Source organism: Rhea pennata, chromosome 22, assembly GCF_028389875.1.
Source record: "Rhea pennata isolate bPtePen1 chromosome 22, bPtePen1.pri, whole genome shotgun sequence".
NCBI lineage: Eukaryota > Metazoa > Chordata > Aves > Rheiformes > Rheidae > Rhea > Rhea pennata.
The window spans coordinates 4,218,462-4,233,477 of NC_084684.1; the positions used below are offsets into that span (position 1 = coordinate 4,218,462).

General features: G+C 41.0%; 2 protein-coding genes across 4 annotated transcripts in view; one reads left to right on the forward strand and one right to left on the reverse strand.

The window, feature by feature from the left end:
• Positions 1-3,065, forward strand: part of CLSTN1 (calsyntenin 1) — a 40,939-nt gene extending 37,874 nt beyond the window's left edge. Inside the window, exon 19 of the mRNA XM_062593384.1 lies at positions 471-3,065. Within this exon, the coding sequence (XP_062449368.1) occupies positions 471-662 (192 nt within the window). The 3' untranslated portion in view covers positions 663-3,065. The remainder of the gene's footprint in view (positions 1-470) is intronic.
• Positions 3,066-3,232: 167 nt separating this feature from the next.
• The window catches only part of PIK3CD (phosphatidylinositol-4,5-bisphosphate 3-kinase catalytic subunit delta), a 33,729-nt gene continuing 21,945 nt past the window's right edge, over positions 3,233-15,016 (reverse strand). For all 3 annotated transcript variants that reach the window (XM_062593351.1, XM_062593350.1, XM_062593349.1), the window contains 7 exons: positions 14,721-14,830; positions 13,950-14,028; positions 12,901-13,068; positions 11,935-12,058; positions 10,182-10,327; positions 8,961-9,093; positions 3,233-8,405 (listed from right to left, as the gene is read on the reverse strand). In XM_062593351.1, coding sequence (XP_062449335.1) covers positions 8,268-8,405; positions 8,961-9,093; positions 10,182-10,327; positions 11,935-12,058; positions 12,901-13,068; positions 13,950-14,028; positions 14,721-14,830 — 898 coding nt within the window. In that variant the 3' untranslated portion in view covers positions 3,233-8,267. The remainder of the gene's footprint in view (positions 8,406-8,960; positions 9,094-10,181; positions 10,328-11,934; positions 12,059-12,900; positions 13,069-13,949; positions 14,029-14,720; positions 14,831-15,016) is intronic.

The window sequence follows — 15,016 nt, forward strand, 5'->3', positions numbered from 1 at the left end:
GGGGTCAGTGTCTAACACTAGTGTTTAGTATGTCGCATAGTACCTTAACCTCAATCAGCTTTTTTTTCCAAAGTTGGAAAAATATAATTTTGAATAACTGTGTTACGATGTTTCCTTCTGCTATGGTTGATGTACAAATTTTTAAAAAATTAGGAACTAGTAAGACATGCAACCTTAATGTTCTTTGTGTGCTCTCACTGGAGGATCCTTTTCAATATTCTTCGAAGTACTGGGTAACATTTAAGATTTTGTTTGTTTAGAGCAACAGGATTGGTAGCAATGTTACAAAAGCAGAGAACTATTTCAAGAGAGCCACTTCTTTTTATAGTTCCCTAGTTAGTGCTGAGCATCTAGAAACAGTAAGGAGTCTAACAGCTTTTTCTCAGTATTGTACCTTGTATCCAAATTCAAAAGAAAAAAAGAATAATTTAGGCCAGTATGGTATCAACAGCTAATTTCTGTCTTAACAGACTTATGAAGATCAACACAGCAGTGAGGAAGAGGAGGAGGAGGAGGAGGAAGAAAGTGAAGATGGAGAAGAAGATGATATCACTAGTGCAGAGTCTGAAAGCAGTGAGGAAGAGGAAGGAGAGCAAGAGGACCAACAGAATGTCAATAGACAGCAACAGCTGGAATGGGATGACTCTACCCTCAGTTATTGATTCTAGCTGTTCCCTTTGTCTTTGTTTCTGCTCTAGAAGACTCCACTGTAATCCACTCCATTGTTCCCAAGGATTCATGGTGTACAAAAAAAAAAAGAAAAAAAAAAAAGAAAAAAAAAAGTCATTCTGGCCAGTAGAGTCAACCAACACACATCCCAGTGTTTGTGTTGTATTGGCTAGTTCCTGATGCTGTTTCTAGAATTGTAGTTAGCACCTCTTTTCCCTCAGCCATGCCTCAGTGACTGGATTTTTTTAATGCTATGTGAGGAACCACCTTGCACTTTTTTCTTCATGTCATCTCAGCTAAGTGACTCTACAGATCTGTAGCCATTGCACATGAATTTCTGAACTTTTTTTTGCTCAGTGAAACAACTTTGGCTTTGTTCCTTTTACTCTTTCTGAAAGATGCAAAGATTGCTTGTTGACAAAGGGTCAAGTTGCTCCTTTCAGCCTGTTGATTTTTTTTCCCAAATTAGTGCATGTGTAAAGTGGCAGAATGAGGTTAATATGTAGAAGATTAACTGACTTTTTAATATTTTGTAAATATATTGGAATTATGTAATTACGTCATTTGTGGTAGTGAAAACAGGGATTGGGGTTTAAAACTTTAAAACATGCTAAAGTAAAAAAAATCATGAAGCATGAAATAATACAAGTCTCATACTACTGCAGCAGGAGCACGGGCACAGTTATCTAGTGTAGATGTTTCAGTAATGGTGTCATTGGCCTTGACTGCCATGTTCACTCATGCCCTGCTCCATTTTTTTCCCCCTCCTTTATTTTTGCAGAGGGGACAGACAAGCTTGTGATAAACTGTAAAGGCTTTTAGGAATCTCTGCAGAGGTTCAACTGCCCTGCCTAATACAGCTTGTTTTGGTTTAGCGGTTTTATTTTCCAGTTAAATTTTGGTATAAGGACTTTTAAGTTATTGGGAGAAAAACACTACGTGGATGTTGGGCAAATGAGTCTGCTGTTGCTGTGGGGTGTTGCCACAGCTCCTGTTAATTACAATGACAGTGATGATCTGTTCATGTTGCTGGCAGGGCAGATTATTCAGTTGATTGTTACACTGGTAACTGAAGCTGGAAAGCCTGAGACCTGTGTACCCGCGCACCTTGGCTACCAGTCTCCACAGATAGGTATTTTATTTTATTGGTGTTTCGATTTTTCTAATTTGGGAGTGGGAGGGCTAGGGACATAGCTTGTATCATTCCTGTTGAACACACTTCCACTCATTCCCTGTAGCTCCTTGTACAGTAACTTGGACTGTTGGTGTATTAAGCCTTTGTTTACACTTAGTTATTGTGTTTTCCTGCTGGTGAAACTACAGCATAAACTATCCAACCAGAAAACTTTGGGATTCTTGTTAATATTATTCAACATTACAGCTGATTCTGGTTGTTCCTGATCAGCAGTCTAACTTGGACTTGTGAAGGACTGTTTTTAAAGAAGTGGTAGAGAGGTACAAAAAGTAAGTAAGTTATGACCCCTTGGTGGAGAGTGCTAGATTTTTTTGTAAGGCAGGGCTTGTTCGTTTAACTTCGTTTGGTCTCGTGCAGAGCCTTGAATATCTGCTTGTTTTTTACATTTGGAGGTGGATTAAAGATTAACTTGTTTTACGTGCAACAGGAAACTAGGACTTGTTCACTGCTCAGCACGGTAAGCAAAGTTCCAGTGTTTGATCTCGTGCGTAGTCTGCCGCTGTTCGAGGTGCCCAGGACATGTCTCATAGCAGGCCAATTGCTGACAGTACACATGACGGGAAATACTGCACTGGGTAAACCTGCTAAAGAAGCAATAAGCAAGCCAAATGGTGGGAAAAGAGAGGGTCGTAATTCAAAGAAAGAGATAAAAGGTGAAATTGATCCAAGTGTTTCTCAAGTTTTTATTTGATTTTTCACAGCAGACCTATTCTTACCTAGTGCACATCTTGACTCCTGATGTGTGTAATGGGATTGAGCGGTGGGTTTTATCTGGGGTAAAACTTGACTCTGTGGCGTGCCTTTTACTATAACAGATGGATCTGGAAGCAGGGGAGAAACCCACACAACTCTAGCTTACTCTATTTTTTTTTTAATGTAAAATTTTAGATTTCTAAAATGGGGAAATGGTTTTGACTACTTCTGTGGTAATATAACTGCTAGTTTTAAGTAAACTGGGGAACTTTTAACTTATGTCTGACAGTTGTCCTGTGTTAATGTGTAGAAAACTTACCCTTCCATATACTGTCACTGTAGCTGCTGTATTTTAGACAAAACTGATCATGACTTAATGGTAATACTGAAAGGTTGTAAATGTCCTGATGCAGTTTGTAGCCACTGTGGGTATAACTTTTCAGATGTGTATATTGGTAACAGGTCGGTTTGGAAAGTCTATAAGCTACAATAAATTTCTGGTTCTAAAGGCTCTTTGTATTTATTTCTCATTGAGTGGAACAGAGTTGAATCAAGTTGCACCTACTGGGTGCTAGTTTCTCTCTACTGGTGGCAGGGGTAGTGTTGTGTTTTTGCTTTGGGGGGAAGGATTTGCTTACTGATTTCAAGCACAGAAAGACCTTGCCAGCCTGTGTGTATAATTTATTAATCATCTTTATTTTTAGACTTACAAAACACGTACTGTAAGCAACTGAACAGTTAAACATGTAAACATTCTCTTTATATAGAGCCGTGGCCTGACTTAAAAAAAATACTTCTTTTTTCAAAGGCAACAGAATAAGCACAATCAGTTTGTACAGAGTAAAAAGAAAGAATTAAAAAAAAAACACAACAACTTCTCTAAATAAATAGAAATAGTAAAGGTATCACTTTGAGCATATTTATAACAGAGGAAGGGTAGTTATTTACAGTGAAATTTTTTTTTTTTTTTTTTTTTTTTTTGAACTGATTTAAGTTTCAGTCTTCTTTACAATTTAGCTTGCTGGGGACTATCAGATGAGATACTGCTTTGTAATTTTGGAGCAAAAGGATCTTTGCTGACCTGGTACAACCGTCTGACTTGTATTCAAGATACAGTTGCTAGTCCAGTGCCGTACAAGGGAGGCGGTCCACTCGACTCACTGATGTTCTTACTTTTTGTAGGTAAGTCAGTTTTCCAGAAATAAGTAACCCTTTTGTAATCTGTGCTAGATTGATGAACACCTTTGGAATTGCTCAGTTCTTGCAATTTAGGGTGATAAAACTTTGTTTATTGCACTTACAAAACTGACGGACAGATGACATGAGCCAGTGCTGCTTTGTACTTCTGTAAAACTACACTAGGGCCTGAGTTTCTGGAAACGCAGAACAGCAGCAGCTGAAGGTACGAACTGCTGTGAGGCTGCAAACCACGTGCTGACAGGTGACTACAGAGACGATCAGGTAAGAGCGCCCTGCTGCAGAACAAGACAGGACCCTGGATTTTCAGTCTGTGGTGAAGCCAGATAATTGCATTTATGTTTACAGAACTGTAGTATATTTTTTCCTTCCCATGCGAATGTACAAACCACTGATCAGATTGTTGTGGTTTCAGTGCATCTCAACTTGTATGTGGACTGATATTTCTGCATACTTTCCTTTTCTGCTCCACGAATCAGCTGAATATGGAGGGAAATAGCAGTGTTTATCATTCTCTAATATAGGGCAAAGCTATGCAGCCATTGCCAATTCTACAAATAAGCAAATTCAGGGCATTCCAAACCCAGAAGAAGGAGAACAAAGAGGCCATGAACATCTAAGGGAGTGGTTATTTAAATGGGTAGCAGTCCTGTTTTCTAGTTGTCTGATTAGCATGCAAAGAGATCTAAATCACTGCATTATTTTCCTCTAAAATCAAAGCAGCTGTAAAAGAGCGCGCGTGGGCCTTTCTTTTTCCATTTTTGTATTTCCTATTTAGAATCTCAGCAGGATCCCTGCCTGCCTTGCTGTATTCTGTGATGGCAGCAATTTTTCTGTGCATTCCATTAAACTGGAGTGCAAAACACTTGGTTTCCACAAATCTGGCCTTTAAGAAAACCCAAGAATTAGAAAAGACTACATCAGCTGGTTAGGAGGATGACGGTGGGACCTCATACAAACATCACCAGAGAGGGGCAAGTGACAAAGTTTTAATGCACAAACAAGGTGCTGAGCAGGAGTTGTCAGTATGCGTTAGCCCTGCACGTTAAACAGGAAGTAGCGTCAGATGGTGTACAGCGGCATCTCCCTGCGAAAGAACAGGCTTGCTGTGAGCTGCCGTAGTTGCTGTGAGTTGCTGATACATGGTAACTTGCTGCCCCGGGGAAACCATTCCATTTGTCCAAGTCCTTATGGTACTGTTTTTTCTTTTTTTTTTTATATTAATGGATGTAAAAGATATAAGCATCCTACTGCTCCTATTTTAAATTGTGCCACCTGGAAAGCTGCCTAGCCTGTGAAGCATGAAGCTATATAATTGGCACTGTAAAGTTATCCCTCTAGTATTAAAAATGTTAGCTAAAAAACATGTCCAGTGATTTATTTTCATAATTTGTTGTCCAGCTCAGTTTCATAACAGTATTTTGCTAATGACAATTACAGATTTATTGCTTTATAAGATTAAATTTGAAAGCTGAGGCCACTAACTGCTATTCAGTTCAAGAAAAACACGAGTAATGTACAGCCTCGGAGCAACCACATCAGTGAAAGTAAATTACAGTACATTGCAGAAAGCTCGTCTTTCGCAGAGGACAGGGCTCAGACCCTAACAAGTTTGTTTTAGTTCAGTCTTGTTCTAGAAGCAGCAGCAGTTCTAAAGTGCTGGCTCCAATCAAGATGTTGTTTTGTTTCTCACAGGTCTGATTGATTGTACTCATTTATCCACTGTTGTTTTCTCCGTGTTTTAGTCAAACCCACAGTTACGGGAAGACATGCAGCTAGGCTTTCAGCTCTAGCTAACTAACTAAGGTCTGTAAAGCACAAAAAAAGTACACAAAAACAACTGCTCTTTGTAGCTGCAAACAGGCTTTTACTATTACTTATTATTGAATGATATGCTGAAAAACTATTACAGAAGGATGTGTAATAAATAATTGTTGGGTACGTTTAAAAGGGCACAAGCTGTTCTGTCTTGAAATGTACTGGCCACATCTCCATCACATTCAGTGTTATTTGAAAGGTATGAAAAAAAGGGGATCTCTGACAATTGCTGTTATCTAACTGCTTCTTACAGGATCAAGTGATCTATTAGAGGCAGCCTGGTTTATATCAATATATATAAAACAGTATGGGTTTTATTACCATATTATAATAGACTTCATAGCATAAAATCTTTCATAAAAAGAAACAGTAAATACTTTTTAGATCATAATTGAACTAGCTACAACTTAACACTAAACCATGATCTACTAGCACATTTGTATGGAAAGATAATGAGACAAGGTTTGATTAAAGGTATTAAAAATATATTGTATTTCCATTTACTGACCAAAATTCTTATTATCTACTATTCCTTTCTACTCTGGGACAGAAGTTACTTTTTCTTTTCTTTTTTCTTTTTTTGAAGGCAATAGCCAAGCAATTGATGAAAAAAATTATATTTTAATTTGTCCTCTGAAAAAAACCCTGATGGACCTGTACAGCAATATAAGGCAGTCATCTCCCCCACTGCTGCAAATACAGGGGTACTTGATTTAAAGTTATTAAAAAGACCTGAAATCAGAAATGAGTTGCACTTAACTGCTGAATGCAGAAACACTGTCAATCTTTTCCTGTGACAGGGAAAAGTTATTAAGAATAAACTTAGTTATCAAGTCAGTCTCTGTCCTAAACCTGCATTTTTTTTGTGGGAATTTTAGACAAAAATAATTCAAACCAGGTATGAAAGCTAAAGCTAATCATGACAGAGTAGTTCATTATTTGATACTGCATACATCTCTCGTCAGCTGAGAATCAATATGTGGAATGCCTGTATTTCTTTTTACCCACATATTGAGTAAAAAAAGAAAAAAAAAAGTTGCTCGACCTAGTTACGGATGTACAAGTCAATGGTACAATTTAGCTTTAGGGAGGCCTTGCAAAAAGGTCTGAAACTGAAGATTAGACTATGCCATTCCTGAAAAGCCAGGAATGATAGCACCCTCACAGGAACATACTGCTGTAGAGAACATAGGAAGATGGAAGGAAGCACTGCAGGGAACTGCTAAAAGAAGCAGGTACTAACCACACTGCTCCATTTATCTTCCAGCATGACTCACAGGCTGCAGCCTGCTTGACACCCCTCACTATGCTCACGTGAGGCACTGAGTGGTAGCAGTGGCTCCTGTCCATCTGTTCCTGAGCAACACCCGTGCTGAAAACTGCCCACCAGGTGAGGACACTAGCTGGAGATAAGAATATGACACAGGAGTAGAAATATATGATTAACTACAGCACCGTGTGGGGAGGGCGAGGGGAGAGGTTCTGCTTGGGAAGGGAATGTCCAGCTGTAGGCGCAGGCACCGGTAACTGCAGCTTGCTCTCTGGCTGAACCCGACACTGACAAGCAGTCTCTGCACCCCAGCTGGGAAGGAGGAGTGGGGGAAAGGAACAGGGAATATCCCTGTGGAGTGCAGATGCAACTTACTTAGTAATTCTAATTGCCTGATACTCACAGTTATTTTTCAGTGTTAAACCCATTCCTCTGGCATTTCTCTGTCCTCACACAGGAAGCAGGCTGGCCACGGAATGGCATGGGAACCGCAGCGTTGTGCCCCAGTGAGTATGCAGATGTAGGCCAGGGCCCTGCATGCGTGCATTACAGGGAATGCACCTAATGCACCCCTGCAGGAGGTACATGTAGCAACCAATGCTACACAGGAGTTTTGAAAATGCAAGACTTACTTACTTATTAACAGGCTAAAAAAAAAAATAAATGCAGAAACCTAGGAGTTGCTTGAGGCTGAAATAAAGCCTGGCTTAGGAAAGGAAACAAAAATACCTAATCCACTGGCCAACCAGAACCCGTTCTGCTGGCATCAGTTTTGACAGCAACAGATGGAGTCCAGTTCGGTTTAAGAACACTTTGGCCTCTCTAGCAGAGAGAGGATATAGGAATTTTTACCCTGTCACACTGCAGAGCAAAACACTTTGTCCAAGTCTGCTTCAGTGTGATTTTGCTATACATTGACACAGGGTAGCAGGAGTGATCTCATGGTGAGTTAATGCCTCTGAACTGTAAGGGTGCGTACCTAGAGCAAAGGCTACTGTGCAACAGCTACAGATAGCACATTCTCAGTGTTCAGCTAAATTTTCAACAAAATAGGAATACACACATTAATACACTCACCCATTTTAAAGGATATTACAACTGTCTAAACTCTTCCATTAAAGGATGTATTTGAAGTAACACGTTCTTAAGGATACAGTACATCTACCTACCTTTCTCTGTATGCAGTAATGTTATTGCCTTAAGTCTTCCCCTCGTCCCCAATGATCTAGAGCAGACACGATTATGCAGCTGTTGACAGTCCAGCCATTTTCAGTCATGCAGAAATGTCTGATCTTTAGGTATGCAAGTGAGGGATCTTTAACATGGCAACAGTCATCATTCTTTAAAAACCTGTCTCAATTTCTGAGCTCAGTGCAAGTGGTACTACATTCTCCTGGAGCAGGTGCACAGGCTGACTTGGTTGCTCTACTGTCTGTTATCTTTGGATACGTTGTGTGCCAGCCAGTTCACTTTGGTTTTCCAGCTCTCTCGAAGGGCTTCATTAAACTTTAGTCTGAAGTGCTTCAGTGCTTCTTCATCTGTTTTTGCTAGAGCTAGAGAATCCTGAAGGAAAGAGGCAGAAATCAGTGCAGCCTCACTGAAAGTGCAACTAAACAGTTGGCAAGTAAATATTTTAGTGGTTGAGCAGTTAAGAAATTACTTCATTGAAAAGGACACTGACTAGAAAACAAGTGGTCATGAATTGTTTTAAATAGTTAACTGTAGTTGCGCCATTTTCTTCATTCAGATAAATGCATCTTACTCTAAAGTTGGGAGCACAGAAAAGAGGACAGGGCTAGGCTTTTATAATTTAAGAGGCAAGCTGGGAACAGGCAGTGATATCCAAAGAGGAGCTCTGTCTCCTTCCCTGCAAGCTGGTTCTATGAAGTACCCACAGCTTTTGTGCTCAAGAACCTGCTGAAGTTACTCCCTGAGCACCAGTCAGGTGGCTTTAGCGTTTCTGACATCCTGCTCCTGGATGCTGGCCATCCGATGCTCCTGGTTTTTGCAGTTCAGTTGCTTTAAGGAATATGGCCTTCCACACTGAACTATTATTCCTCATTGAGTTATAAGATCAGGTATTAAGTTTTAAGCCTATCCATGCACCACTACTCTTACCTTTAGATACTGAATGTCTTTAGAGCAGCTGAGTTCTGGCAAGCCAGCAGCTTTCATCAGTGCAAACAAATGCAGAAAGAGAAGACCATGGCGCCGCAGAATCATATAGGCTTTTTCACAGTAACCCCTGAATCTGTTCAGAAAGGAAGGTGAGGCAAAGGAACAGAGCATGTAAGCTGTACTGTTTTATACAGCGAGACTAGGTATTACTTGGAACCATGCTACCTGTGCTGATAACACCTTCTCTTACAGGTAAGTAGTCGTTTACTTGCTCTCCCTCTTGCTGTTTCTAAGTCACTGATAGAATTTAGCAAAAGCAAGTTACTCAGTGATACAGCTTAGCTAGAAACATCTTGACTGCACTGGATTATTTAGTTCAGCGATGCACCTGCACAGCTGCAAACCTGAGTCTGAGCACACGCTCCACAGGTTACAACATCCATGGATTCAACTGTTGCAGTGCCTCTCTTTTAGGCATTCTGCTGCAGTGAGTTTCTGCAGTTGCAAGGTAAACAGCTGCACTCCTCACATAAACAGTCACTTGATGAAGAGATTTTGTAGAAAACAGCCAGTTCAAGAGAGCCATCTAATCTTCGCAAAGGGAAGGGGGTCACGTTTGAGCCTCCCTGTGCAACTTTACCTCTGTTTCAGTTAGACTCCTTGGGTGGCAGAGCAGATACTACCACATTACACCCCCAGGCTGAAGCCCTCACTGAAGTGATGGAGTACTTGCTTTCAGCCCTTGCTCTATTTTGGAGCAAGGCTGTGAGCCCTTGTCCCTCACTGGACAGGAGATAGTCTCAGATGGTAAAGACTGGATGTGCTCTAGAAACTGCTGTCAGACGAGGCCTACAAGCAGACAGGAAGAGGCTAGTGAAGCTACAGACAGCAGAGCTGACTCTCAATGATGTAGGTTACTAGCTACTTACGGCATGGGAATTTAGAACTTACTAAGTACCCCACGTACTCAGCATTAAAAGGCAAGGAACTGCAATGATAATAAGACTACCAAGGGACTTGGTACCACAGCAATACCATGTCCCAAATGCTTCCTATCAAGTAATTACATTCTCTGTTCTCTCTTTTATGCTGCCTTCTGTACTCCAGAATAGTTATGCTTTTCCACAAGCAGCTATAGGCTACATGTCACTTGGTGAAAGAAACTACTAAAAACTCAGAGCTTGAAAAAAGCTTAAGTCAAATTTAACTGTTAACACTTACCTTTCAAATTTCTCATTGTTGTTAGTTTTCCCTTGTTGGATGACATGCACAAAGTCATAGGTTAAGATGAAAGGAACGCGTTCTCTATTAATACCAAATTTGGTCTTGAAGTTCCCCAAAAAGTGACCAAAATCAATATGGAAGAGCTAAAAATAAGCAAGAAGTAACTGTTAGCAAAACAGTACAATTTATAGTTGATCAGAGTTGATTTCTCTTCAAAAAAACACTAACCATAGGATTTTGGGAGGGAGAAAGAGGCAATGTTTACTTGGTAACATATTGATAGTCCCCTGTAGCATAATTTGAGCATTAGTTAGGACAGAAAAGGTGCTTATCTCTTCAGTACTTGGTATACCTGAAGAAATGTCTGTATTTTTTCTAAAGCCTTAGCGTATCACTAGTAGAAGCAGAAAGAACTAAAATGGGCTGGTGTCCTACTCTACCAGTGCAGTTTGCAGTTCCAGACTATGTGGAAATAAGATGTCCTGTTTTGAAGTTGTTACAAAACATTACTTGCTCAGGTAAGGCTTTCTTTCCTGTTAGCAAGCAGAGCAAAGCTGTCTCCTCAGTACTGCAATGATGTGCAGGAGAATCATGTCCTGACTGTTGTACACAATGACAATTCTGCAGAGCTGCTCTAAGCCTTAGAGTATAAACAGAACCAATGCTGTATACTGCAGGGCATCAGCTCCCCCAAGCGGACAAATAACTGAGTGGCCCCTGCTCAGTAAAAGCAGCTTTGTGGGCTCCCTGCCCACCATTTCATTTCTATCATGAGAACAGGTGATCCTGGATAAGGGCTGCTGCTCAGCACATGCTGAGCATGTTTCTGTAACTCTGACTACATTTTAGGGGAGTAAGATGTAGAAGAGCGGGATGCTACACAAACAGTGCAGGCAGTTGCCTGTATCAGAGAGAGATGATCCTCAAAACATCAGCAGCAAATTTCTAATATACAAGTATGAACTGGCTGACCTAGAGACCTAGTGGACCTGAAGGAGACTAACCTCACAGAATATAACACAGGGTTGTTTTAGGCTTTGGAGAACTTGCAACAAGAAATGTACTTTACCTTTCCTCCTTTACCAGAATATTACTGACATAGCTTAGGTTTAGTATCTGTCCTGTTAGCAAAGGGATTTTCTTTTTTCTACTTTTGTCCTTTGTCTCTCACACAATATAAGAGAAGATATAAACTCAAGCAGCTGATCTTGTGGAAAAGACAAGTAAAGGAATCAAGATAGCTACCAATGTGAGATTAAAACCATGCTGATTACTTGCAGTCATTTAAAAACCCATATACTTTTTCTAGGAGGAAGATTATAAGAATTTCAGCTTCAGCTAGAAGCTAAATGGAATTTGTAACTCTGCTAAATCCAAGTAAATCTTCATACTGGTAAGTGCAGCACTTGAGTTTGCATCTGCTAAGTCTGCAGACAATTTCAGAGCTGAGAGGTGTGAACTGCTCCACTGAAATTTCAAAGTGGGTATTAACAGCAGCCTGGTAAGACAGTACACTGGAAGCTGAAGGCAATGGAACTTAGAGAAGAAGAGTATTCAAATCATAAAACTTTATATACCCTCTCACTGACAAAAGCTTTGGAGAATATTTGTCTGGTCTGCCCCTTGGCTGGAAGGTAAGAAAGAGGTACGCTCCTTAACAGGAGGACTGCACTGGGATGTCTCTGTACCTGCCTAAGTAGTGTTCATGCCCCAGTTCCAATACTTCAAGAGCAGCAGTGGATCCCCATACCTGGCCAGTTTCCCGGATCATGATGTTATCGCTGTGCCGATCCCCTATTCCCAGTACATATGTTGCCACGCAGTACCCAGCGCAGGATAGAGTGAACTCCTCTATAGCTTGTTCTAATGCTTCACTAAAGAGGATAAGAAAAGGAGATTGAGAGGGAATTTTACTTTGAGCTCCGATATGTCACTGCTGGGAAGGTTCTTGTCTATATCACCTCCCCCATGCAGACCTGCAGAAGCTGTAAGGGAATTATATGGCTTTTTTTTCTTCTTCTTCTTCTTTTTTTTTTTTTTTAACCTTCTGTGTTGTCACGAGAGGGACTACAAGAACTAGCTGCAGTAACAACTGTCCATAATCAGAGAGGTCTGGATAAGGCTCTGTCCCCAATCTCAAGCAAAATGGTTGGTGTCTACTTATTTTTAAGTCTTTCCAGATTCAAAGATCAAGTGGGCTGCCAGAATGATTTCTGTTGTGATCTTCCAAATTTAAGCAGGGTAGGACTGATGTATTGCTGCTGCCTGTTGTTGTACCTAGTGAAATGCCTAGCTGCAGAGCTCTTGTGCTGCTTTATTCTTTCACCTCACATAATCCCTTCCACCCCATTTCTGACTGCCACAACACTGACTGCTTATTTCTGGAGAAGGCAACAGGACTGATGAGAAGGCCAAGAGTTAGATCCAGCCTGTGGACAGTGCTACCTTAAGCTGTCAAAGATCAAAAAAGTTTGCAAACAGTACCCCAGGTGCCTCAGTTTCTCTTCAAGACCCATACACAGCCACAAGACGCCTTCCAGTTCGTCAGGCAGGAAGAAGAGGAAAGGCAAACAAATAATGCTGCTCTATTTGTTCAGGTATTACTGGACAGCTTAGAAATACTTATAACAAAGGAAAATTAAGCAAAGAAGAAGAAATGTCTCCAGCTGGAAGGCAGCAGTAAAGCAGCACTGAGTGAAAGGTAAGCTGCACCTACCCTGGGTTCTTGGATTTTAGCCAGTTCAGCAGTGCATCTTTGTTGAAGGCTGCAGTGGCCACCATGTTGCTCTTGTTCAGCTGGATGTTGGCAATGGTATCTGAATGCATGACTACTTCTATCAGTCCAGTCTTGTCGCCTGTGGAAAGGCAGCCGTAAGGGGTCATCCTGCAAAGATGAAAGAAACCCTTGCACTGAAATCTTGCCCAGCATTGAGTTGTCTTGACTTTCAAGATTTCCTTTGTCTGCCGTATCAAGGGAAAATTGCTAAAGAAAAGCCCAGGAGGGGCTTTGTGCCCATTTCACCTTTGGACTTGAAGAAAACACTGCAGTTTTTCCAGACTGCACAGCCAGCAGAAGGATCCATATTGCTGAGGGCCCAGGTACTTCTCAGCTCCCCGTGTTTCCAAGGTGCTTGCACTTAGGGCAGTGCACAAAGAACAGAGTATAGTATAATCTAGCTGAAGGTTTAGCTAAGTCAACTGTCAAGTACTGATTTGTTCTTCCCAGATAGCTATGAGAGTACCTGGAAGGCTGGTCACTATTGATGGGGGGCCTAACTGATAGTTTATACGAAATTGCTAAAAGAGCCCGATTTAAGCCCAGTACTATTTAGATTCTAATTCAATAGTTGTGCAATTCTGTCTCTAGCACCAGCCTGAGCTTCAAGTGTAGTAACACTAGGCATCACTAACTCCTGCTTGCTCAGTCTCTGTTTCTGTACTGATGCAATACTGATGCTTTGCCCCACCATCCTTCCCAAACCTTGCTGCTTGGGAACAGCTGCAGAGATAAGAATAAAACTGTATGCCCTCTCTTTCACAGTGCGTTCAGTTGGGAGTCATCTATGACATCCCAATGCTTTCTCCCTCCTTTCATTACGTTTCTATCTCTGGATACTATAAAATGTGACTAGCTGCTCACAGAATACTAGATACATTTGGTTAGTGAGGGTCTCTTCCTATCTGGGACAAAACAAGCTTGCAGGCAAAATGGTCCCACCACATGATCTATCACTGCAGCATGACAACTGCATGCTCATGACTCACCTCAGGTCCAGGCCCTCTTGCTTCCAGAGAATGTCCATCAGCTGTATCATCTGCAGCGTCAGCATGTCCTGTCGAAGATCTGTACACCATTGCAAAGGAAGAACGGGTTGTAAGTGCCTCCCCTTCTCCCCCCTCTTCTTCTCCTACAAGGACAGCTTGTTCTACCCAGGAAGCTGCTTGCCGGGAAGAGGCCTTGGCAATGTTTGTGTCTGTATGTCTAGCTAATAAAGAACACCAGCAAAGAGCAATGTTTTTTCCTATGGCAGTAACAGTGTGAAGTCACCTTACTACATACCTTAAGAGAAACATGATTATACTAATGGATGCATCTGTTACTTAACTTTGGCAAAGACTCTGTTCCCATAGCAGTCAATGTAACACATCAGAAAATGTCAGACACACAGTCAAGCAGCAGCCACATCACTCCTACGTGCACGTCCATTAGAAAAAGCTTGGGCTGCTGTATTTAATAGCTCTTCCAGACCTCCCTTCACTGTTCCTTTTACAGGGCAAGGGTTTCTGGCTAGAAGTAATTGGGGTTACTGTACCCTCTTACTGAAGAGGACAGTAGGTGAAGTATAGAGTTTACTGTATCTCCCTATTACTGTCAAAAAAAAAAAAAAAAAAAAAAAAAAAAAAAAAAAAAAACAAATGCATACCTTGACAGTCTGAATGTACAGAGTATCTTAATGGTCTATATTTGGGCCCATTCACCACAATAAATATTGAAACTGATACCTCTGATACATAACATTTCTATCAAAGACTTACCATCTCCATTTTTAAAAATGATACCCACTCCACCTCCATCTGTCTCTTCATTATTAAACACAATCCATAAAGGTTTCATCTTGGAGTCCATAAAAGTGCACTGCTCCACACTAAATAAATAAATAAAATAGTATCATGGTAACAGAAAATGGCCAGAGAATCTGCAAATTCAACAGCATCAACAACTGCTGATGGACACGTAACTACCATGAGGGAAGAGGGCCTCAAGGGTTACCAGAAGCCTGGCTTTCTGCTGAACAGAGCCTGTGGCACAGCTGAGGAGGAAATGCAGCTAT